The sequence below is a fragment of the Pithys albifrons genome, chromosome 13 (genome assembly GCF_047495875.1).
Source record: "Pithys albifrons albifrons isolate INPA30051 chromosome 13, PitAlb_v1, whole genome shotgun sequence".
Taxonomy (NCBI): Eukaryota; Metazoa; Chordata; class Aves; order Passeriformes; family Thamnophilidae; genus Pithys; species Pithys albifrons.
Window position 1 is genome coordinate 19,437,019 of NC_092470.1, and position 24,605 is coordinate 19,461,623.

At 42.2% G+C, this 24,605-nt stretch overlaps 1 protein-coding gene across 8 annotated transcripts in view; it reads right to left on the reverse strand.

Moving 5' to 3' along the window:
- DENND4A (DENN domain containing 4A) overlaps positions 1–24,605 on the reverse strand; it is a 57,712-nt gene that overhangs the window by 29,497 nt on the left and 3,610 nt on the right. For 6 of the 8 annotated variants that reach the window (XR_011698992.1, XM_071568911.1, XM_071568912.1 and 3 more), the window contains exons 2-10: positions 18,461–18,546; positions 13,678–14,010; positions 12,460–12,709; positions 10,821–10,890; positions 9,180–9,349; positions 7,607–7,848; positions 5,149–5,215; positions 1,013–1,071; positions 258–402 (exon numbers count right to left, since the gene is read on the reverse strand). Coding sequence is in view for 7 of the 8 variants with exons in the window: in XM_071568911.1 (XP_071425012.1) it covers positions 258–402; positions 1,013–1,071; positions 5,149–5,215; positions 7,607–7,848; positions 9,180–9,349; positions 10,821–10,890; positions 12,460–12,709; positions 13,678–13,985 (1,311 nt within the window). In the remaining variant the exon portion in view is untranslated. Of the gene's footprint in view, positions 1–257; positions 403–1,012; positions 1,072–5,148; positions 5,216–7,606; positions 7,849–9,179; positions 9,350–10,820; positions 10,891–12,459; positions 12,710–13,677; positions 14,011–18,460; positions 18,547–19,350; positions 19,503–20,085; positions 20,390–24,605 lie in introns of those variants that run through there. The other 2 variants (XM_071568909.1, XM_071568907.1) reach the window with 2 other exon arrangements.

Sequence of the window (24,605 nt, forward strand, 5' to 3'; positions counted from 1 at the left end):
GAATCAGAACCCTTATTCAGTGCACTGTGGTGACCAAACACCACACTCATGTACAATATTTACACACAAAGAGCCAACAGCAGTTATTCTTTCTCTTCTGCCTTTGCAGGATATCATTAGCACATTCATTTTTTCCTCTAGTGACCTTTATTTTTAAGCAGCCTTGAGGCCTACTAGCACTACTACAGGTATTAGATTTTATCTGAGCCACTTTCTCCTTCCCATCTGCAGGCCCACGAGCAGAGCCCAGTACTCACAGAGACCAGAGCCTCTGTCACACTGGTGAGCACAGAGGGGCGCAGGGAGTGGATGAGGATTTTGTGCTCGGTCACAGCAAACACGAGCAGAGTCACCGCGTTCTCAGGGCCCAGATTCTGCAGTAGTGTAGAAAACTTCCCTCCACTGTTACAGAAAAGAAACACAACATAAACACACTGCTGAGTTACAAGGCACAATCAAAACAGAAATATCCAGTAACAAAATAAATATAAATCTGCACATCTTTCTTTTGAAGATTACTTGGCAGACAGTTCTGCCATTACTCCCAGCAGCAACCAGGATTCCTTTACACTCTTTAACCAGTTGAGTTTTCAGGACACATGAATGATGATTTTTCTTTTTAAGAAGCAATTTACAGGGAGACAACATGTCTGCCATTAATCATTCTCCTGCACCAAGAAATCAAAGTTAAGACAGTCACAGAGCTTCTCAATTTCCCTCCATCCAAAAACTGCACTATCTTGGCAGCCCAGGCATCAACTCCCCCAAAAAAGGCAAATATAAATCTATAATCTGCTTGAAGAACCACTAAAATTATTTGAAAAAACCTCCCATGTATTGTTAATTATGAATGCATCCCTGTCAGGTGTGATCACATGAACAAACCTCAGAAACACCCAATTCAAAGGCACCACACAAGGTAAGTTAATTTACACAACTGCAACCCAAAACACCAAATTTCTTCCACAAATCAGAACACATTTCACAATTAACAGAAGATGCTGGTACTTGCCTCAGTGGGAGGGGTGATGACACAGGCTGGCTAAGGATCAGGTTATCATGTGGAGACAGCTGCAGAAAGATATTAAAATACATAATTTTTACTTTGAACATGAGAAATATTTATCAAAAATCACACAACTATAACAAAGAGCAGTTAAAATCGATTTAAATTAAGCTGATCCTTGTATATCCCAGCTGTATAGCACTGGAATAAGTGCTGTGCCATGATATGCATCAGGATCTTCCAGTAAGAACTGGGCAAAGCACAATCGTCCTTTCCTGGTCAGAACTGAACATACTGCACATTCACACACAGGACTTTAGACCAGCTAATGCTGCAGAAACTGAATATATTAACTGCTGAAAAATGAAGCCCTCTGTGTTTTAAGGGCAGTGAGGACCCACAGCTCATACCCAGCTTTCAGGAGCCAGGGGGATTCATTCTGGATTTAGGGGAACAGAGATGGATAAAAATTCATGAAGGGGAGAGATGGCAGCTCGTAATGTAGAGCCATATTTTCTTCGGAAGACATGAGAATTAGGCTCTTGACTGGTAGAAACTGCTCAGCTCTGACAGAATATCTAAAATTTGCATTAGTTGAAGATCCAAGACAAAGATCCTATGAATTCACATTTCTTTATCTTCCAGTGGTATTGACATCAAGGAAAATCATCCACATATTCAGCACCAATAGAATGACTCATGTAAGTACAAGAATAACAACACACAATCAGTTTATCACAGCTCAGCTCATGTTTTCAGCCTCAGTAAATCCAAGGTAACAAGACACCAGCTGGCTTAATCCTCCCTGTATTTTGTACTGTATAAAAGCAGCATTAACTCAGTAAAAGTCACAACACCTTGTACAACTAAGCTGCAAGTTCAGACAACTTTCAGTGACATTTCACTTCTGGGTGTGTTTCACTCAGACCCACCACAGATGAGCAGATAACAGAAGGCAGAAGATAAGAGTGATGACCTAAAAGCTCTCAGGCACCCAGGGACTCCCCAGACATCAGCTGGAGTTCAGGAGTGCCTGCAGTGCTGCTTCCCTGCCTGTCACAGAATCCCAGACTACTCTGAGTTGGAAGGACCCCCAAGGATCATCCAGTCCAACTCTTAAGTCAATGGCCCACACAGGGGATTGAACTCATGACCTTGGCATCATTACAGCCAAGTTTTAGCCAACTGAGCTGATCTCAGGGTCTCACATAGCAGAGCTGAGAGGCTGAGGCTGCATCCCACTGCCCTGACAAATGAGGATGGCCACACCACTCTAATGCTGGATTTATCTTCAAGTCAGTCACCCTGGGCCCACCAGCACCATTAGCTTGTTCTGTGGAAGAATTCAAAGGGCTCATTTTTCAGCCTGAGGCAACCTCCATAAACTACTCTCAGAAAGGAATATCAGCCTAATGTCCTCTGACCTGTGTGTTTCAGCAAAAGCAGAGAAACACCATTAAATGTCTATTTGAAGAGCACTGTCTCCCTCAGGCAGAAGGGGCACTTTTCCTCCCATTCTCCAGAGACAGGAACATTACTCCATGAGCCCTTCAAGCCTGCAGGGGGGGAGTGTGTCATTAGCACAGAACATCTGTGCAAAAGGGGATGCAGGACACAGAGCAGGGCCCAGCAGGCTCAGGGCAGAGGCAGCTGGAGCTGACAGGGGAACCTTGAAGAGAGTCTCCCTAAAGGCTGCAATTCTGTGAAACTTCAAAGTCAGGGACATGCCAAGCTCTCTCTCAGCTGTAACACATGCCAAGCAAGATCTGACCGGGTTCACATCCAAACCAGCACACACAGTTACTCAGAGAAAAGCAACAAGGCTGGAGAAGGGACTGGAGCACAAGTGCTGTGGGGAGAGGCTGAGGGAGCTGGGGGTGTTCAGCCTGGAGAAGAGGAGGCTCAGAGGTGACCTCAGCACTGTCTGGAACTGCCTGAAGGGAAGTTCTGGCCAGGTGGGGGTTGGTCTCTTTTCCCAGGCACTCAGCAATAGGACAAGGGGGCACGATGGGCTCAAGCTCTGCCAGGGGAAATTGAAGTTGGAGAGCAGAAAAAAATTCTTTGCAGAGAGAGAGCTCAGGCATTGGAATGGGCTGCCCAGAGAGGGGGTGGATTCCCCATCCCTGGAGGTTTTTAACCTGAGCTTGGCCGTGGCACTGAGTGCCATGATCTGGTAAAGGGACTGGAGTTGGACCAAGGGTTGGACTTGATGATCTCGAAGGTCTTTTCCAACCCAATCCATTCTGTGATTCTCTGGATGTGGCACTGAGGGAGAATCCACGTCTTGATCCAACCCCACTGTGGGGTTGGATGAAGGGTTGGACTTGATGATCTCAGAGGTCTTTTCCAACCCAACCCATTCTATGATTCTCTGTTGGTGGATTCCCCATCCCTGGAGGTGTTTAAGGTGACACTGGACGTGGCACTGAGTGCCATGATCTGGTAAAGAGACTGGAGTTGGACCAAGGGTTGGACTTGATGATCTCGGAGGTCTTTTCCAACCCAATCCATTCTGTGATTCTATTCTACGATTTTATGATTCAAACATACCAGGTCTCATTTTCAGAAAGTGTATTACAGGAACCTGCAAGACACTCTACAGATATTGCAGGATTGTTTAGCAAAACACTACCACACTTTAGTTAACAAGCTACAGAGAGACTGCATTTCTTCAATGAAATGGGATCCTAAAAGCTTGCCATTCTCTATAATACAGGCACTTCCCACACTATTTCTGTGGAAAAATCTTAAGTATGATCACCTATGATTTTATTCAGTGCAGTTTCAAACACAACTCAAGTCCCTGGAAGCAGCTGGGAGGGAGTATTTACTCACAGACCTCAACCACCACTGCCCACTGTAAAAGCAGTGTGTTCATCTCTACCATCAGCTACTGAAGTTGTACTAATTTGATGCACAAAACATACTGAGAATGAGGTAACACAGATTCAGTTTCACATCATTTATAACCTCAGACTTTGTTCTGGGATATCCACCCACCACTGGACAGAGTTTCCTAAAACTTCAGGCTAAACAAATTAAATGCTTTTCTCTAAACTCAATTACAGTCTCTGTAGGGATGTGTTTAGTGTTTCCTGGCACAAATATTTTATTGACTGTGAATACAAAAAACCCAAAGCAAGATGTAAAACTACTGGGTCTTGAACTGAACTTTAAAATCATAAGAACAGGGACACAAGTGCCAGGTACAGATTCAGTGTAACTGTTCTCCAGCCCCTCTTCAGTAACAGCAAATAAAAATCACTTCTTTAGAATAACCAAGTACACCAAGAGGATCACCAAAATTCACTACACGTATAAAGATAAAACCCAAGGTTGCATTTGCTCTGAAAGACTTCACTACCCCCTGGGCTGCACAATTAAGACTGAAAACTGCACAGGGCTCTCCATATTTTGTTCCAATAATAAGAGAATAACAATTTTGGAACTATTTAATCAAAACCACAGGACTGGTAGAACACTAGAACTAGAACAGAGATCTTTGCAATAAAATTTTAACATGTGTTTACCCATTTTGCCTCCTAGGAGGAAATAAAAAAGATTTAATTCAGAAGCCTCAGAGCTCAGGATTTCCTCTCTTTCACCAAGAGTGACACAGCTGAAATTTCAAATAACAGGTAACAATTGGAACAGGTCACTGCAATGATTTCCCTCCCACAGAGCCCCAGGTAGGGCAGGATGAGGGGCAGGTAACAGAGTGTGGCCCCTGCAGGTCCCACAGAGCCATCTCCCCTTTGCCCGGAGGGGGAAATCACAAATATACACTTGGCATCTGGTTTTAATTTGATTTATTTATTTTACACTCAGCCTTCACACAGTAGCAAGAAGGAAGCAGCTCAAAAGCTCCTGCAAAGTCAAACCAGATGCTGACTTTGAATAGTTTTTCATTAATTTCCATATACTCTAAAATAAAGTTCAGCTCTGAGCTCACTGAACAGTTTCTTGTAATAACTCACTGAAGGCATTAACTAAACTGGAAACAAAATTTTTACAGATTTCTCACTGTTAAATCCTGAACAAAAAAAAAAGGGACATAAAAATGACATTTTCCATTTGCTAACCTGCTCAACAGCTGTTTAGTCTTTACTTAAGACACAGTTATTAAAGGAGATTACACTTACCTGAACTAGAATTCTTGGCCTCTGAGGGGATGGAAAAGGAACTTTATGCATGAAATGGGAAATGTGTCTAGAGGAAAAGAAAAAAATACTGATGTAGTAGAAATTAAGCTTAAACTGCTTTACCACAAGACAAAATTTTTTCCAGTAAGAAAAATTATTATATAAAAATTGCAACATATTCACTCAGAAAACAGAGAGCCAAAAAACCAGCACCCAACCCTGCTGGGATATTCTGATCTTCAAAACTTATTTTTCTACTGGTGACAACCAAAATGGGAGGCCAATTATTTTTCAGGATATGAAAGCTTGATTGGTGAGATTAAAAAAAAAATCTCCTTGAATTTTTCACTTTGCAAAAGCAGAAATATTAATGCTTGAGTATCCCAGCACCCTTTCACAGTCCTGAGACAGTCTGAAATAGCATCATCCCCCAGAGACTTCCAGTGGTTATTTCCAAAAAATATTCACAGCTGAGCATCAAGGAGAGTCATTAAAGCTCATCCATTTTCTTCACTTCTAAATACAAAGTGTTCTATAAAATTGCTGATGAAAAAAGCATTGAAGTTTTCCCATATGCTACAAATACAGAAAAGGTTCTCAGTTTTATGAATTGATTAAACTCGTGTGAGTCCAAAAATGGAGTTCTACATAATAAATATTTTCCCATTAAAAGAAGCTACGAGTGATCAGTAAAACCTCATTAGGAAGTTATTCCATAATGAGCCAAAAGCTACAGCACAGACTTGACTGTGATCTCTGCAACTCTTATCACTGTGACACAGAAAACCCACCAAATTCTGAAGAAATTCAGACAAACCCACCAAAATAAACATTGATTTGGGGTTTTTTAATGTGTGAAGATAATGGCCAAAATATGGGGCATTAGTCAGTCTACAAATCAGACAAATTAGAATACACAAACAAATCCATAAAATCAGGAATTTCTTTTACTTGCTTCTCATTTTAGTCATAAAACCTCAAAACCTTCTGTTTAAAACAAATAAATCTTCACCACTGGAAGTTCACACTATCAGAATTTTAAAACCAGTGCAGTGGAAAAATGAAGGGGAGAAACAATCACAAGAAATACTTAATGCTCATAAAAGTTAATACTGAAGTTTAAGCAGAAAAAAGACTGACATGTAATAAAACACAACAGCAAGTAGTGCATTTGAAATCTGATGCATTAAAATGTTACATTAGCCCAGAAATGTTAAATGGAGTTTGTATCAATTACAGGTATTGACCACTCCTTGGCTGGAAGGATTTCCACTGAATTCTGAAGTGGGAACCCCTCCATGTGAGAAGGAAATTAATTTGATTTATCACTAATAAAAGAGAATTACTAGTGCAAAATATTCAATCTGCTTTATCATCTCTCATTACACTACAAATAGGCTTTGGAAAAAATGCAAACCTGCATATTTAATTCTCCTAATTTGATGTGTGCAAGATTAAGAAAGGATTTCTAATCTTGCTCCTCCTGATCACTCTGGCTGAAGGGTACAGAGCTAATTAAAACAGCTTTCAGAGACCTCTGCAGGCACTTAAATCACAAATAAAATCTAGACTTTTTAGAAGCAGGTAAAGATACATTTAATCAAAGGAGAAAAGTGTTTCACTTGGTGTAATCACTATATTTAATGACTGAAGGTGGAACTAGAAAGGTATTACAGGAAATACAGAATTAAAAAACCCCAACCAAAACACCCAACCAACAAAAAAAAGCCCAACCAACAAAAAAAAGCCCAACCAACAAAAAAAAAGCCCAACCAACAAAAAAAAAGCCCAACCAACAAAAAAAAAGCCCAACCAACAAAAAAAAGCCCAACCAACAAAAAAAAGCCCAACCAACAAAAAAAAGCCCAACCAACAAAAAAAAGCCCAACCAACAAAAAAAAGCCCAACCAACAAAAAAAAGCCCAACCAAAAAAAAAAAACCCAACCAAAAAAAACCCCAACAAAAAAAAAAAACCCAACAAAAAAAAACCCAACAAAAAAACCCAACCAAAAAAAAAGCCCAACCAAAAAAAAAGCCCAACCAAAAAAAAAGCCCAACCAAAAAAAAAGCCCAACCAAAAAAAAAGCCCAACCAAAAAAAAAGCCCAACCAAAAAAACCCAACCAACCAAAAAAAACCCCAACCAACCAAAAAAAACCCCAACCAACCAAAAAAAAACCCAACCAACCAAAAAAAAACCCAACCAACCAAAAAAAACCCCCAACCAAAAAAAAAACCCCAACCAGAAAAAACACCCAAGCAAAAAACACAAACCAAAACAAAAACACACCCCAAAAAACCCCCAAGAAACCAAAAACAACAACAAAACAACAAAAAACCAACAAAAAACATATAACCAAAAAACCAAACCAAACAAAAAAAAAACACAAACCCCACAATCAAAAAAGAGAGCTCTCCTCAACTGAAAATGCCTTTAACAATTTTGGAAGTTACTTACTTTTCAATGGGAAGGACATGTGGCCCAGAAATGGAGTAGCGATACAGAAAGGTAAGAAACTTCTTGAAAGCATCAAAGAAGGGCCAGTGGGAGAGCAGACAGATGCACTTGTTTGTCTGCACTGTCCTGCACGAGTCTGACTTGCCTTCAGCAGCCCCTGCCAATCCCAGCTGGGATTTTTGTTTCTCTGTGAGGTTCTCCTCAGGGTACAGTTCATAAAACTGAATAGCAGCACCATAAACCTGCAACAACATCATGGGTTTGAAGTCAGTGATTCTGCCTCCATCTCCAAAGCCAACAAATCCCAAACACACAGGGAGAATCACACAATCAGTTGGGCTGGAAGAGACCTCCGAGACCATCAAGTCCAACCCTTGATCCAACCCCACTGTGATCACCAGCCCAGGGCACTCTGTGCCCTGGGCTGGTGATCACAGTAGGGTTGGATCAAGACATGGTGGATTCTCACAGTGGGGTTGGACCAAGACATGGTGGATTCTCACTCAGTGCCACATCCAGAGAATCACAGAATGGATTGGGTTGGAAAAGACCTCTGAGAGCATCAAGTCCAACCCTTGGTCCAACTCCAGTCCCTTTACCAGATCATGGCACTCAGTGCCACGGCCAAGCTCAGGTTAAAAACCTCCAGGGATGGGGAATCCACCCCCTCTCTGGGCAGCCCATTCCAATCCCTGAGCACTCTCTCTGCAAAGAATTTTTTTCTGCTCTCCAACTTCAATTTCCCCTGGCAGAGCTTGAGCCCATCGTGCCCCCTTGTCCTATTGCTGAGTGCCTGGGAGAAGAGACCAACCTCCACCTGGCCAGAACTTCCCTTCAGGCAGTTCCAGACAGTGCTGAGGTCACCTCTGAGCCTCCTCTTCTCCAGGCTGAACACCCCCAGCTCCCTCAGCCTCTCCCCACAGCACTTGTGCTCCAGTCCCTTCTCCAGCCTCCTTGCTCTTCTCTGGCCCCTCTCCAGCACCAGCAGCATCAGGGCTGTGCTATGCTGGAAAAGCCACACTAGTGTAGCACCTTTGGAAGCAAATTATTCTTGAATGTTCTTCTGGCTGCAAAAATCCAGGCTTGTCTATTATTTATTTAAAACACTTGAAGTCATATGAGAAAGAGTAATGTATGAAACTATTTAAGTGAGAGAAAAATAATGATTATAGAGTACAACTACAGTCATCAACTGCTCCTACAACTGCCTTTAGAGCTATTCTAGGAATCCTTTATATGCAACCCAGAGCAGTGTTCCCTGACAGCCAATTTACTTTCCAGAACAAGTATGTACATGCAAGGTCGTTTCCAGGCTTGCAGTAAAAATAAAATACTTGCATGTACATGCAGCCTAATTTTACAGCTCTCTGGTTTCACAGGCAAAGACTGGAAAGCAAAGGAGTACAGGTTTAGGAACAACCCTGAAATAAATGCAAGTCATCTTTAAAGCAGTCTCTGAATTAAGCTCTAAAGAATAAATTCAAGTTTGTCTATGAAAACACTCATTATTATCATCTTGAACAGACAAAAAAATTATACTTTTAAAATTAACTTTTTTAAGCTTTTAAAATACCTTTTCTGCAGAAGCTCCAGTTAGCACAAAGGTAGAAAAAACTGGGAGAGGGTATTTACTGTTGGATGGCCAACATTCAATGGTTGCCCCCATGGGCAGACAGAAGAGAGGCACAGACTCTGGTAAGGGGAATGATTCATAATCCTCTGCAGGATATCTGCATATCAAACCTGCAAGGGAATGTGCAAAGAAGCAGTTAGGGAAGAGCAACACAATCAGATGCCACAAAATAATACCCAGAAAATTCATATATGAGCCTTCACTGCCTTCAGAAGATGAGTAAAGCTGTGAATTATCAGGGAATAGCTGAAGGGGCAGATGCTGCCACAGCCTGAGGAGAAATCACCTGACTAAAAATGGGACTGAAATCCTACTTTCCATTCTGGGAACTAATCATAACTATTTTATCTTTCTCTGTTTGCATCTCAGCTGTTACATTATAATAGTCCACATTCATCATTAGTATGAGCAAAGATTTAAAGTCTAGCCTAAAAAATGGTAACATCAATAACTGAGAAACAAGACTGATGTTTTCAATTATGCCAACACAAGTTTCCTGAAATATATATATATATGTTAGATATTGGATAGATTTTTTTCTTTAATACCAATAGAATCAATTAATTATGCTGATCCACCTCAGGCAAGGACTCAGCTGTTGTGCCATCAGACCAATGGGTTCAGACTTAACTGTAAACCCAGCTGTAAAACGTGCAGTTCTGAGGCTTTGAGCACTCAGGTCTTGAGTCACACCAGGGGGCTGGAGCAACTCCCCCTGTCTGACTCCAGCCCAGGGGGCTGCAAACTGAGAATGGAGACTGCAGGGAAGGACTCAGGATGTCTCTGCATTAGAGAAGAGAACCACTGCTCACTTTAATATAAAGTGAAATATTAATGAGCAACAAAAACTGGTAATCAAGAAGGGCAGTGAAGTTTCTCCCCACCCCAGAAGTAAAATTTTGTGCAAGCCACTACAAAATGTGGGGCCTTTTAAATTTGTTATTTATTTACCAACTTACTGCCCACCTTTTAGTACATCCTAAACTCCTGTTTTTACAGAGAGCAACATCTCAAAGGGATGTAAGTGAACCAAAGCTAAGTCTGAATCATGCTTGTGACTTGCACACCAACCAAAATCAGGGTTCAAGACAAAAAACAAAACCCAGCATGTTTCATCAGAGTCACAGCAAATCCAGTTCTGTCTTACAAATAAAACAACAAAATAAAGATGATATGCAAGCCAAAAATACTGAAAGAGCTCAGTGCCACTGAGGCTCAGTGTGCAAGTCTACAGGACTCTTCAAAATGTTCCTCAAAGAAAGTGATCATGAAAAAGCATCAAATAATTTTTGTGGTGTTTTCTTCTGCATATACACACACATCCTTAAGAGACAGTTACAGCAACAAAACCAGAGGTGAGCTTCCCATAAAGAAGCAAATTTTGAAACAAAATAGTCACAATACAAAGTTCCACGGCTTATTTTATGGCATTATTTTAGAAGAATTCTTTAGGGAAAGATTCTTTTTTTGATAATGGCAAGACAGAGTCAAATAGTTGTTCAATACAAAATGTATTACATTATAAATGAGTCTCTACACCCTGAACTGAAGATAAAACAAAGCTCAATAGCAGTTACATACCAGCTTTATATGATATGGTGTTGGTTTTTGCCACAGACTTTTTATAACATAAGTAGACTGCTGAGCCCCACTGTAAAACAAAAGAAATTACTGGATTGAGTGATGAAGTGCAACAAAAGGACATCATAGAAAAGAGTGGAGGAAAACTCACATTGTTAATAATTTCAAGTATTTAAGTTCTCAATTTCTGGACATAAGAACAAAGAACATGGAAAGCCATGGAACAGAAAACACCAGCACCCTTAAAGGGAACACAGATGTAACAATTTCCATAAGACAGAAGTTCCATAACCCAGTCAATACAGGGACTGGTAGAACTGAAAAAAATCAATTTTTTAATGCCTACAGGCATTTATTTAAAACCAAGCACAAATCAATTCCCATGATCTGTTTTACATGATCCTACTTGCACATGCAGTCAGCATCCTCAGCAGCACAGACTTCTGAGGACCTGCAAGAGCCAGGAAACAGCTGCAAATCTGAGCAGGAGACACCTTAAAACAGGCTCAGGGTGATTCCCAACAGCTTTCAAAGTCACTCACGTGCAACTTTCTTCAAAATAAGAACTCTGTGAACTACTGAGCAGCATAACATTTATAAAATAGCATTGTGGGTGATGGCAGAGTTTGAAAACAGAACAGAGGCTGGTTGTTAAATACAGAATTCCCACCACAATGGTAAAATCAGAGTGGGAAACAGCCACATCTGTGAAACCTCCAGTCACACACGTGGTGACAACAGGTTCTGGAGGACCAACCCAAAGCTGCTCAGTCAGCATTTCCAGGTTAGCACCAACATCTGCTCCAGGGCTTCCAAAAATACTTTGTTCCAAAAAGTAACAAAGGAATGTAATCCCCCAAGTCTTCCTCTATTTCATAGAATCACAGAATTGATTGAGGTTGGAAAAGACCTCTGAGATCATCCAGTCCAACCCTTGATCAAACCCCTGTCTGATTACCAGATCATGGCATTGAGTGCCACATCCAGTCTCATTTTAAAAACCTCCAGGGATGGAGAACCCACCAGCTTTTCATTTCTCTCTCCTAACCCCACTGAAGCTTTTCAAAAAAAGACATCATATTCATAGATCCACAGAATGGATTGGGTTGGAAAAGACCTCCGAGATCAGCAAGTCCAACCCTTGATCCAACCCCACTGTGATCACCAGCCCAGAGCACTACGTGGTGATCACAGTGGGGTTGGATCAAGACGTTGTGGATTCTCACTCAGTGCCACATCCATAGAATCACAGAATGGATTGGGTTGGAAAAGACCTCCGAGATCATCAAGTCCAACCCTTGGTCCAACTCCAGTCCCTTTACCAGATCATGGCACTCAGTGCCACGGCCAAGCTGAGTTAAAAACCTCCAGGGATGGGGAATCCACCCCCTCTCTGGGCAGCCCATTCCAATGCCTGAGCACTCTCTCTGGAAAGGATTTTTTTCTGATCTCCAACTTCAGTTTCCCCTGGCAGAGCTTGAGCCCATCGTGCCCCCTTGTCCTATTGCTGAGTGCCTGATTTATCTTTGGAGAGCACCTCTCAAAATTTTTCCCCAGGCACTCCACGAACTGCCCCAAACACTCCACAAACGTTACATCCCCGAGCATCGAGCGCTCACAGCGCAGCTTTTGACCTTACCATGCTATTATTGAGATTCTTGTCCACCTTGCAGAAGGTGTGGGGAGGGGTCTCCCCCTTGCTGGGGATGATGATGCAGATGTCAGTGACAGCCAGGCTGTTCTGGGTGGTGCTGTGGCCGGCCCTGCGGTAGGTGATGTACACGCGCTGGGACGAGGCGCTGCCGCCGAGGTTGGCGGGCCGGCCATAGGGCGTGCTCTGGATGATCTCACAGCCTTGCTTGACTCTCTCCTTCCCATCATACAGAACCCTGGTTCAGATGGGAAGGAAAAAAAAAAATCAGAAGGCACATTTTTAAAGAGCTCTGAATACCAACACTATGCTAAGAACTACAACCAAATAATGCTAATTTAATTGCGGCTCTTGTCTTATCGCTCAGCATTTTTACTGGCAAGTTCAGGTCATGTCATATCAAACTACATTCCAGCAGAAAATCTTCATGACAAAACATTACTAGCTTTCCTCACTATCATAGAATCACAGAATGGACTGGGTTGGAAAAGACCTCTGAGATCAGCAAGTCCAACCCTTGATCCAACCCCACTGTGATCACCAGCCCAGGGCACTCAGTGCCCTGGGCTGGTGATCACAGTGGGGTTGGATCAAGATGTGGTGGATTCTCACTCAGTGCCACATCCACAGAATCACAGAATGGATTGGGTTGGAAAAGACCTCCCAGATCATCAAGTCCAACCCTTGGTCCAACTCTAGTCCCTCTACCAGATCATGGCACTCAGTGCCACGGCCAAGCTCAGCTGAAAAACCTCCAGGGATGGCGAATCCACCCCCTCTCTGGGCAGCCCATTCCAATTCCTCTCTCTGCAAAGAATTTTTTTCTTATACAACTGCTTTTAAGTATTTTGTTTACTGCAAAATAGTGTTATTTCCAGTTTTACTAAAGATTCATTCCCTGATCCTAAGAATGTCATACAACTCACCACTCTTCAATCTGTATTAAGTAGGTTAAGCATCTTATCACAAATACAGACATTGCAAATGGCTTTGAAAACTCCAAGATGTGAAGGATTACAGTTGTCATTAATTCCACTCCACACTCATTTTCCCTACCATGGGGTTACATGCTCAAGTCAACAAATACCTTCCTGTTTAGTTTTGCCTTGTATTTAAGAAGTATGGCATTTCAAGAAACCTGCCTTATCTGCTCATTAGTCAAATAAAACAGTGAGAATCACCCACTGGACCAGCAAAAACACTCACCCCAAATCAGTGAGTGGGGGCTTGTCCCTTCCCCTGCGATAACAAAGGAATATCTGCGGTCCTACAAGGCTGCCATTATTGAGATCTGCAGACAGGCCTGAGGGGGTCACATCGATGCACTTATAGCCCTGAGGAACCTCCTCCCCCAGGGATTTATTCAGCACTGTCACATCTGTGATGGGCTCTTTGGGCTTGGCTATTTTGTGGCAGGCGTCGTTGAAGTGGATTTCCTCCTCCAGGGGTTTGCAGATGTCGGTCAGTCCCGCCACAACAAAGTAGTCGGCAACACGAGCCCCTTTGTCTTCCATCTTCCATCACAAGATGCTGTAACTGCTGAGAGAGAGAGGTATCAGTGTCTGTGAAGGCAAGGAGAAGATGCCAGCAGTGATAAAATCATGCTCATGTTTAAAAGCACAATAGAGGAATACAAAAGGAACAGATTCAGCCCCAGATCATGTAGCGGTTTTCATTCCTAATCACAACCTTTCCAGTTTGGAATTCTGAGCCACATCTTGTGAGTTAACTGTTAAATCTTGGAATGGAAAACCCAAGTGGCATCTTTATCTTGACTTACACACTGGAGAAGCTGAACAGCAGGAACAGTAACAGCAGAATTCAGTGCAAAGTTCTGCAAACAGGTCACTACTCAGAGCTCCTGGCTGAGTCAAACAGCAGTTCTGAGTATTCTGCCCACAGTCTGTTACTGCACTCTGCTCACCATGACAATGGATCTTCCAAGGCTTGATCTGCAATTAATTTCCTCCCTGAATATTAAACATATATGCAAAGCTGTCTTAATTATTCTAAAGATAAATTTGCAGTCATCTCACTCTGTAAGATTTTACATCAGATATCAGAGCAAGATCTTCACGGAGGATTTTTTCAGGCTCTGAGTTGATTCCATTTTATTTTACAGTATGTTGGGACTCAGATCCTTGACATGCAATCCATCCACAGCCAGGGACATCCCAGCTTTTAAACAAAACACTTAAACTGAGTCAACTTCAATAAAGCACAGACCACTGTGAAACAAAAACATTCAGGACCACATGAAGTTTTTTGGAATGAGAAGGAATAGAGTCCTGCTGTTCCAGCCAAACTGTGCTGGGAAATTATCTGCTTTGTTCCTGGAATGCATTGATAAAAAAATTCTTTACATATGAACTCTTCCTGTATAGTTTGTGTTGCAGTGTTTGCTGCCAGGGTTGTAAACTCACTCCAGCACAGGACACAGTTCCATCTGTGGGATGAGAAGACAGTTTTGCAGGGCACTGCATGTCAGGAGACACTTTGGCAGGTTCTTTGATGCCTTTGCAAGTCATTTAAAATTCATGTTTTAATTATTTTATAGCTTGACTTTGTAAACAAAGACAATGCTTTCTGCTGTTTCATGGAGCATTGAGAAATGGGCTAAAAATGTTTATCCAAGTCCAACACATGTGTGGGGATCTTGCAAAAGCAGCTTCAGGAAGTTTACTGTCATCAAGTTCCAGACTTTTTAAACCAGACAAGATATTTAAGACTCCCTTTTGTTAAATTAATTTTGTTTGGGTGCAGAATTTTATTGCTGGAGAAACTGTTACAACACAGGAGTTTGGAGATCTTGCTGACATTCAGACACTGAACAAACAGAATATAAAACACCTGGAATGGCTGGTACAGGACTTCAGTTTTCATGGAACCTTTATTTTTGTTGCTTTATCTCCCTTTATTTTTGTTCTGGGTCATTAAGTATTAAGCTTTATCAAACTTCAAGCCATAATGATTCTTGGATTTTATCAACTAATTTTTGTTGCAACAAGTAAATTTGGACATCCCTCACTCGTAATGAGAGAAATTGTGTTATAAATGGAAATTGTAAATGTAACCAAATTATTTTGAGTCAGCCTTAGATTTGCAGCACCAATTCCTGCTCAGGGAGGAGGAATTTCAGCCTGTGCCTGATCCCTCCTACCAACCTCACCCACCAGTGCAAGAGGCAATTCCATCCTCCTTCCTGCTCTGACTGGGTAGGTTGGGTGTGTTTTGCTGGGTTGACTCAACAAGCTACTACAGGTGCAGGGAAATGACTTAAAATTTACACAATTCAAGAAAATTCCAAGAAAAAGACCCCGAATTTTTTAACCTTTATTTCTTTCTACACAGTTAACAGGCAGTATGGGAGGGACACTTTGGAACACGTGATTACTGGGGAACAATCACCAATGTACAGCAGAGTAACAGATGGAAAATAACTGTTCAGATTGTGTTTAGAAAGGAGAGGGAATGCAGTTACAAAAGTAGCCTTAATTTAATCTAAATTCAGTTATTTCAAAAACATCTGGAATATGTTACTCAGCATATAGGAAAGTAATAGGCACAAATTCAAACTCCTCCTTGAGTGATGCACCCAAGGACACACCAATTCAGTCCATTATCCCACTGTCCCTCTGGCTCCAGGGAGCCCAGACAGGCTGGGAACAAACGCAGGGAGAGAGGAGGACACTCCACAAAGCACCTTTAAACTGACACAGCACCAAACACTGACATGTTCTAGTAATACAACTGAAGTTCTGTTTTGAAACATTAACAATTCTCTGTAAAACTTAACTATGGTATTCCACATTTCAGCTATCATAATATTAAGTTTTGTTCCTCTTCCCACCAGCATCATTTCACAAAACTACACTGATTTCTGGAGTGATTCATGAAGCCTTTCAGGCTGAATGAAACCAACATTTTAGTAATCAAAAATTATATAAATGATGGCTGCTAAAATTACAAGTAAGCCTTTTAACTCCAGTGTATTAGCAGCACTATTCCAGTTTAATCAGCCAAGACAGCATTCCAAATAAACACAAAAACATATATATTATACTGAACAATCACACCTATCTCACTATTCATTATTGCATACTAAGTTTATACCGAAAGTCTTGAATTCAAACATTCGTTTATTCCCAAAAGCACTTCCAAGGGAAACTGGGACAAGCTCTCCTCATTTAGAGCCAGTTAAAATTAGAATCCCCTCCATACAAACACCTGCTATCTCACAAATTTGCTTCCTGAGGTTACAGCTCATAACACACAAGTCAGCAAGACTTCCCTGATTTAATGCAGATTTTACAGAAGGGAGGGGAACACAAAGACCTGGCTGATGATGCATCAGCCCTTCAATCTACATCCCTGGGAGTGTCCAAGGCCAGGCTGGACAGGGCTTGGAGCACCCTGGGCTGGTGGGAGGCTGCACTTTGAGGACAATGCCATGGGATCATAACCCTCACAAAAGCTCCTGGAAACAAGTGCAATGCATGGTCTTTGATCCATCTCAGGACAATTTTTAATGTACTGAATATAATTAATACCACTATAAACTGAACACCACAAACATCAGTAACAATCTAAACAACCTTGTAAATAGCACAATCACTTGTAAAAAAATTATTAAAAACATACACAGACTTTGCAGATCATGACTGTACAAATGTGGATTTTTGCCATTTCTAAAAGTATGGGAACAGGGGAAACAATCAGATAATCCTCCCACAGAACCACAAATGATTGGCTTGATTACTTTGCTGAAAGATGAAGGGTAAACCCAGTTTCATTGTTTATTCAAGCTCATTTTCTAATATAATTATATTTTTCCACACACATTTAGGGAACACTAATTCAAAACTTTTCTTGCCTGCCACCCCTGTTGTAATTCAGTGTCCAAGCTTTTTGAGCAGACCCCATTTCTCACTCAAATGCTCTAAGAGGAAGGCACACCAGCCTTTCCCCACCACATGACCTGCCGTGGCTGCGCTGTCTCTGAGCAGCAGGAGGGATGTTTCACCAAGTACAGAGTTTACTACAGAAGCACTACACTGTTTGGAAGGGAAAAATCCTGATCTAATTCCTGCAACCTGCTCCTACCCACAGAATTTCATAGAGGTAACTCAGAAGTGGCTGCAGACCAGAGCTGTTGTGGCCCAGATTTCCCAGGCAGCAGCAAGGACCATCCAACTCCATTAGAACAGTTTTGCCAGTCCACCTCTGCCAGACAAACACAACTGCCTTGCAATCTTTTAATCTTCTCTTCATTCTCATTCCTTCCTGCATTTTGATTTGAGAACATTAAATGACTTATTAATTTGAGTTCCTTATTAGATCCATTTGCTGTCTGAAGCAAGTGACATTTTACTTTGTTAGCCTGACTCCATTTGTAAACAAGGAAAGAAAGTCTCCTGCAGGAGGCAGGAAACCAGCACAGGGCTCTGCAATACACTTGTTAATAAACCTCTGAACTGTTTTAAAAGATGGTGATTTTTTTTTTAAGCATTGATTACAAAATCAAATTCCAAGAACTTCCTTCCTTTGAAGGCACATGAAGAGACACAAATGGGTGGCCAATTATTAAAAATTGTCAGAAAAGTTCCAACAGCCCCAGGTACCTCATGTCACAGGTACTGCTGCATTATCCTGTTGACACAGAGCTGGTCATGCAGGAGCAAAGTGAAGTTACCTGGATCAGTCAGTCCTCAGGTGGTTACTCAGAACCACTTCTCAGCCGTGACACAGCACAAACCATGTGAGAGCTCAGCAGTCCCAAGAACATGTGAGGAACTGCAGTTACATAAGGAAAAAACTTCAAGCCACTCTTGTGCTTCCAAAGTTGCCTGGCCAAAGCTGCCAGACAAGCTTTTTTCCCCAGTATTTCCTCCACAGCAAGCAAACAATCCTGGGAACAAAGCAGAATCACAGGAATTCCCAAGTCAGAACACAAGCCTTGTGCCAACTCCACCAGTGTGTTCTTCCCTACCTTTTCATCAGGGCATTGCTTCTACACTTTGCCTCTCTTGCTGCCAGCCAGGCTGTAACACAGACTTCTTGTTAAAGTTTCATTCCCTGTAGAAACAGTAAAAACAAGAATTAAACAATGCACACATTTGCTGAAACTCACACTTTCTGCACACTCCACTGCACCAGTCACGTGAAATGAACACTGAATTGTTGTAGGACTTGCTTGCTAAGGTTACACATCACTTAACTATTAAAAAACTAAGAAACCAGACTTTAAACTTAAGAAACAAAATACCAAATGCGCCATAAAATTTGATATTTTAAGAATGGAAACAGCTGATGCTTTAAATCAAAATAAACCAAAGAACAGTTGAGCCAAACACTTCAGATTATCTTAACTCTTGTTATCTTCCGATGATCGATACCTTCCATGTCCATTCCCAGAGTTACCCAGCTATCAAAGTGCTCTTTCAGCCCAATAACCTTTCCAAGTCTACTTCAAATTATTTTTCTCTGATATTTAAGTGGACCCTTCTTACTCCACCACCAGCAATACACACACACTCTTCATGCAGCCACCTTATTCCAGCTCCCCTCGCAGTGGGTGATCCACCTCCTTGCTCTTTACTCTCACAATCACTATTTTTCTTCAGGACTGGTAAACACCAGCGTGGCCACTTCTAAATGTTGGTATGAGCATAGACAGCCAGGCACATCCAGGCTCAGCAGCCTGTGCTGCATTAAGCATTTTGGAGCAGCAGTTTTCTACAAGACTGAGGACAGCACCTCACTGGGGACACTCAGAGACTCCGCGCTCCCAGAACGGCTCATTAGGCTGAAATCAAAAATAAGCTGTGTCTAAAGGAGGCTTCTGTTCACCCAGACTTGGAGAACACTCTCAGAAATTACCATGAGAAGACAGCAGTGTAACACAGGCAAGGCTGGGAAGAAACATCTCTGGAGGGTTTATGCAAACTATGAAAGATTTGCTTCCATTCCTGAAGTGGTCTCTTCTCCCAGGCACTCGGCAATAGGACAAGGGGGCACGATGGGCTCAAGCTCTGCCAGGGGAAATTGAAGTTGGAGAGCAGAAAAAAATTCTTTGCAGAGAGAGTGCTCAGGCGTTGGAATGGGCTGCCCAGAGAGGAGGTGGATTCCCCATCCCTGGAGGTTTTTCAGCTGAGCTTGGCCGTGGCACTGAGTGCCATGATCTGGTAAAGGGACTGGAGTTGGGCCAAGGGTTGGACTTGATGATCTCAGAGGGCTTTTCCAACCCAATTCTATGATTCTATGAAGTAGAAAAATCTGGGGGATTAGATGATCAGAATTGTATTTTTGGGATCACAAAGTTCCAGGCTCTGTTCATAACCCAAAGCACAAGATGACAGCTTTGAGATCACACAGAGCCATCAGCACTGGGAGTTCATTATTGCCCCAGCTCAGAGAGCAACCCCAGCCCCGGGGCAGGTTCCTCCAACCCCACAGCACCTGGACCAGCACCAGTTACTCTCTTGTAACTGGGAGCATTTCCACACAAGACTACAAGGAGAGCAGGCAGCAGTAGAACTACCACGATTCTCTCCAATAACCTGATCTGGAATATCAAGTTTCCAAGAGTGTCAGAAATTATAAATCAGGGATCACCTGCAGACCTCAATCCCAGCTGCAAAAAGTCAAGGAATTGAGCAGCATTAACACATGAATCATTTCCCTGTGGGCACTTCAAAAGAACTTCTTTCCCAGTCAACTCTCTGGAAAGCCAACGAGGAGAGCTAAATGAAAGAAAAATGAAAATATTTTCATGCATCAGAAGTGATACAGCCAGACCTGCTGCCAGTGCACTTACAGCTCTATTTTGTATTACTTGCAGCTTGCAGAATGTATTTACTACTTTGCTGTCCTCCACCTATCAAAGTAAAAGACCTACTTGCTCAAAAAACAAGGTGCAAACGACCTACATACATTATTACCCCCAAACCGTGAGAACTTCCCATAGTATTTTTACTTTTAGTAAGACATTGCCTGTCTTTTTCTTCACATTTCCTACCACAGTTACACAAATAACAACAGAGAAAGCTGCTACAAACAGGGCTAAAGTGATCAGTTGCATAAATTTTTAGACCCTATTGCACACACCTGCCCTCAGTGATATTTGACAACACAATAATTAACAAGGAGCCCCAAACCCCCAGGAAGGTCCCTTTGATGCTGCATCAGTTTTTATTTAAAAAGAAAAAAAAACAACAACACAGAAACACAAGAAAAAAAAATCCAAGATTTCTCTGTCCCTGCATCACTGGACTGGAATTGCTACCAAGTGTTTTGCAGGGCCATTCACCATTATCTGTACCGAGTCATGGTTAACAACCTCTGGTCCAAACAGCTGAGGAGACAACCAAGAGAGCTCAGAAAACCTGGCAACAAAGGGTCTCTGAGAGGTGCCCAGGAAACAGAAAAGTGCTGGATAAAAGGGACAAAACACAAGACCATGAATTTGGGAGAAGAAAACAGGAATGTAGCCAAGGTCTGAGAGGCAGGCAGATTTGTTCAGCAGTGCCTAGGAAGGAAAATAAACTGGGCTTCAATTCAGAGGCTAATCTAGATTCACTGGGATGGCTACAGTCAGACAGCAGGAACTGGTAATCTACAGTACCATGAGATTCATGGCAGAGACAACTCTTAACAGGGCCAGTTTTAGAATTCCCACTTTCCTTTCTAGATTACAGTATTTATGGCCAAAAGGCACAACCAAAGAACAGAAAGGGTTTCTGAAATACAACTGTGTTTATAGGGAGGGATGCAGAAAACAAATTGCAGTGAATGAGGGGGAAGAAAGCCAAGACAGGCACTATAAAATCTAAATATTCCTTCATCCAAAGCACAGTTTAGGAGGGTGGTTAGTCCATGATTTTTGTACAACTACTTATTGTACAACAACTTTTTAAAAGGAGAAGTCCCTCAAACAGAATGTTCTATTTTTCTTGGCACAACAGATAAAGGCAAATGAAAGCAGCAAATCTTCCAATATTGAGCTTCAAACCCAAAGTCTGTCACTGGAAATGCCAAAGTGCATCAACCAAGAGTGACAGAAGTGACCTGCTTTCACCCAGCCACGTTTGGACTCACATGTCAACCTCAGTTTTGGTTTGAAACTATTCTCTACCCAAATTCAATTCTCAATTTAGGGTGTGATGGAAGGAAAGACAGGTCGGAGCTGTTTTCAATGCATTTTAATTGTGACTTAGAACATTTTATATTATTTTTTCCCCTTTGGCCAGCAAAAATGTCCTGTATGATGAAAAACTGGACAACTGGATGATGACAACGACAGACAGAGTGCCTGACATGCAACCCCTGCACCTGCAGGGCTGTAGCTGCTCTCAGATCATCACACCCCACTGGAAAGGTTTAATGCAGGGACAACACTCACTAATACCTCTCTCATCTACTAAACCTCTTCACCCAGTAATCAAAATGTTCATCTGCTCCACAGAAAAATAAGTGTGAAAGGACCAGCTCAGCCACAAATGTATGGATTAACTCCCAGGTATGGCTGGGACAGTTTCTTTGCCAGCAAATACAAAGCATCATTGGGGTCTCCTCCCCAAAATCCCAGTATTGGCTCAAGAGCAATGATGTGCCCAGGTAATACTGCTGATCCTGATCTTGGAGGGCTGGGAATTCTGAGAGCAATTCCTTAAACCCACAAGCTGCTTCTGAAGCTCCAGACAAAACGAAAACTCAAGAGTCCAGCCCACAAAGCCCTTGGCCGTGTTTGGATAAAGTTTGCACACCAAGTATGGGGTTTCTCCCGGGAGTTTTTCATGTATGTACACACACCCCACACTGCTGCCTGTTCACTGTTATTTCAGATGGCTGAACTGAAATGATTAGTATTAATGATTTTTAATGACCCAAATTAAAAATAAAGTCAAAATTTTCAGTAAATATTAAAAAGGGATGACATAATTGGCTTACTTCTACCACTCCTCCTGTTTTTAGACCATAGTTCCTCCTTTCACTCTCCCCTGTTATTATTTACTTCACTCTATTTCAAGCTGTACAGAACCAATATCTAATGCATCTATTAGATACATATATATTAGATATATGTAATCTATCCAATATCTGTATTTTTACCCCAGAAAAGGTAAACCCACATAATTTAATAGTGGGCCAGCCAACATTTACCAAAGTTTTCCATTTCCACTTCTCAGTTTCCTCCTGGTCCTGTTTCTGAGCTCTTTAGGGAACTACCAGTGACCAGTTCTGCATCACAGCCCCTGCTGAAATGAGAGCCACAGCTCAGAGCTCTCAGCATCACTGCCCCACACAGCCCTCCCTGCAGGGTTTGATTGTCACTCTGGGGGCTGTGGGGGCACTTTGTAGGCACAGATGAATCAGCATTCCCAGAGCAGTCCCAGACCAAACTGCCAGACCAGGCACAAACAAAACTTGAACGGAGGGACAGCAGAAAATACCCAAGGATTATTATGCAATAGAGCCAAGAACCTCATTCACTTCAAGTATTTGGTCAGTGGCACTGCTACAAACAGCTGATTTTAAACAACAGTTGGACAGTGATGATGCATTTATAAACAGTGATGTTTATATATACATTCATCCCCTGCCTGTTGGTTATCCTCAACTAAAGCAAGGCATAACTGGCTTCAGCTTCCAGAGGACTTGAACTGGAGCACAAGTGCTGTGGGGAGAGGCTGAGGGAGCTGGGGGTGTTTAGCCTGGAGAAGAGGAGGCTCAGAGGTGACCTCAGCACTGTCTGGAACTGCCTGAAGGGAAGTTCTGGCCAGGTGGGGGTTGGTCTCTTCTCCCAGGCACTCAGCAATAGGACAAGGGGGCACGATGGGCTCAAGCTCTGCCAGGGGAAATTGAAGTTGGAGAGCAGAAAGAAATTCTTTGCAGAGAGAGTGCTCAGGCATTGGAATGGGCTGCCCAGAGAGGGGGTGGATTCCCCATCCCTGGAGGTTTTTCAGCTGAGATTGGCCGTGGCACTGAGTGCCATGATCTGGTACAGGGACTGGAGTTGGACCAAGGGTTGGACTTGATGATCTTGGAGGTCTTTTCCAACCCAGTCCATTCCATGATTCTGTGATTCTATGGATGTGGCACTGAGTGAGAATCCACCATGTCTTGATCCAACCCCACTGTGATCACCAGCCCAGGGCACAGAGTGCCCTGGGCTGGTGATCACAGTGGGGTTGGATCAAGGGTTGGACTCGATGATCTCAGAGCTCTTTTCCAACCCAATCCATTCTATGATTCTGTGGATTTGCTGCTTTTAGTAGGGCAAAAAAATTACACCATGACTTGTGCCCACAGTAGAAAGTATTACTCACATATTGATATATCAGGGAAGGGACTCAGGGCCTTTTCTGTGCTCTTGCCTTGGCCCACCAGTGAAGCCACAGCAAAGGATGAGGGGCAGGCAGGCTCAGCCCTCCAAACCAACCTGCACCCTGGTGTGAGGGCAAGCTCAGCCTCAACTTTCTAAGTTTTTACAGACACGATTTTGGAGCAGGATTGCAAAGTGGGGAGGGAACATACTCACTGGGGGGTCATTCTGATTAGTTGGTTTTTTTTCCAAGAGTCATCATAACAAAAATTTGGAGATTCAATACATCCCAGAGAAGCCAGATTAAAATATTGTTAACAAATAAGAGAAACATATGGGATATACACCAAGCCACATAAATTGCATCATATAAATTAGTTTGGTGTCTTAGTTATGGTTCTTTTAGTATTATTCAGTATTAGAATTCTTTCCAGGAAGCTTCAGAACAAATGCCTTAATTATACAGGTACACGAGTATCACAACCCTCTGCCAGACAGCAACATACTTGGAAATCACCAGTACCCCAAACATTGTGTTTGAACAAGGTTACAAGGTTATATTGACTTTTTATTTTTAATCCAACAGAAACTGGGCAACATTCAGCCTCCAACTTTTCGGTTGTGCCAAGACTGTATTTAAAAACTGACTTCAATGCTGAGTAAAGGACAACAAATAGAAAGAAGATTTTCTGCAAGTCTTCATTTTGAGAGAGAAATGAAGATTGAGAAGGGTTTTGACTAAGTACCTGTTGTACTACTCCCATTCCACAACCTGCCTGTGTTTGACCACAAAGCACAACTGTTCCTGCAG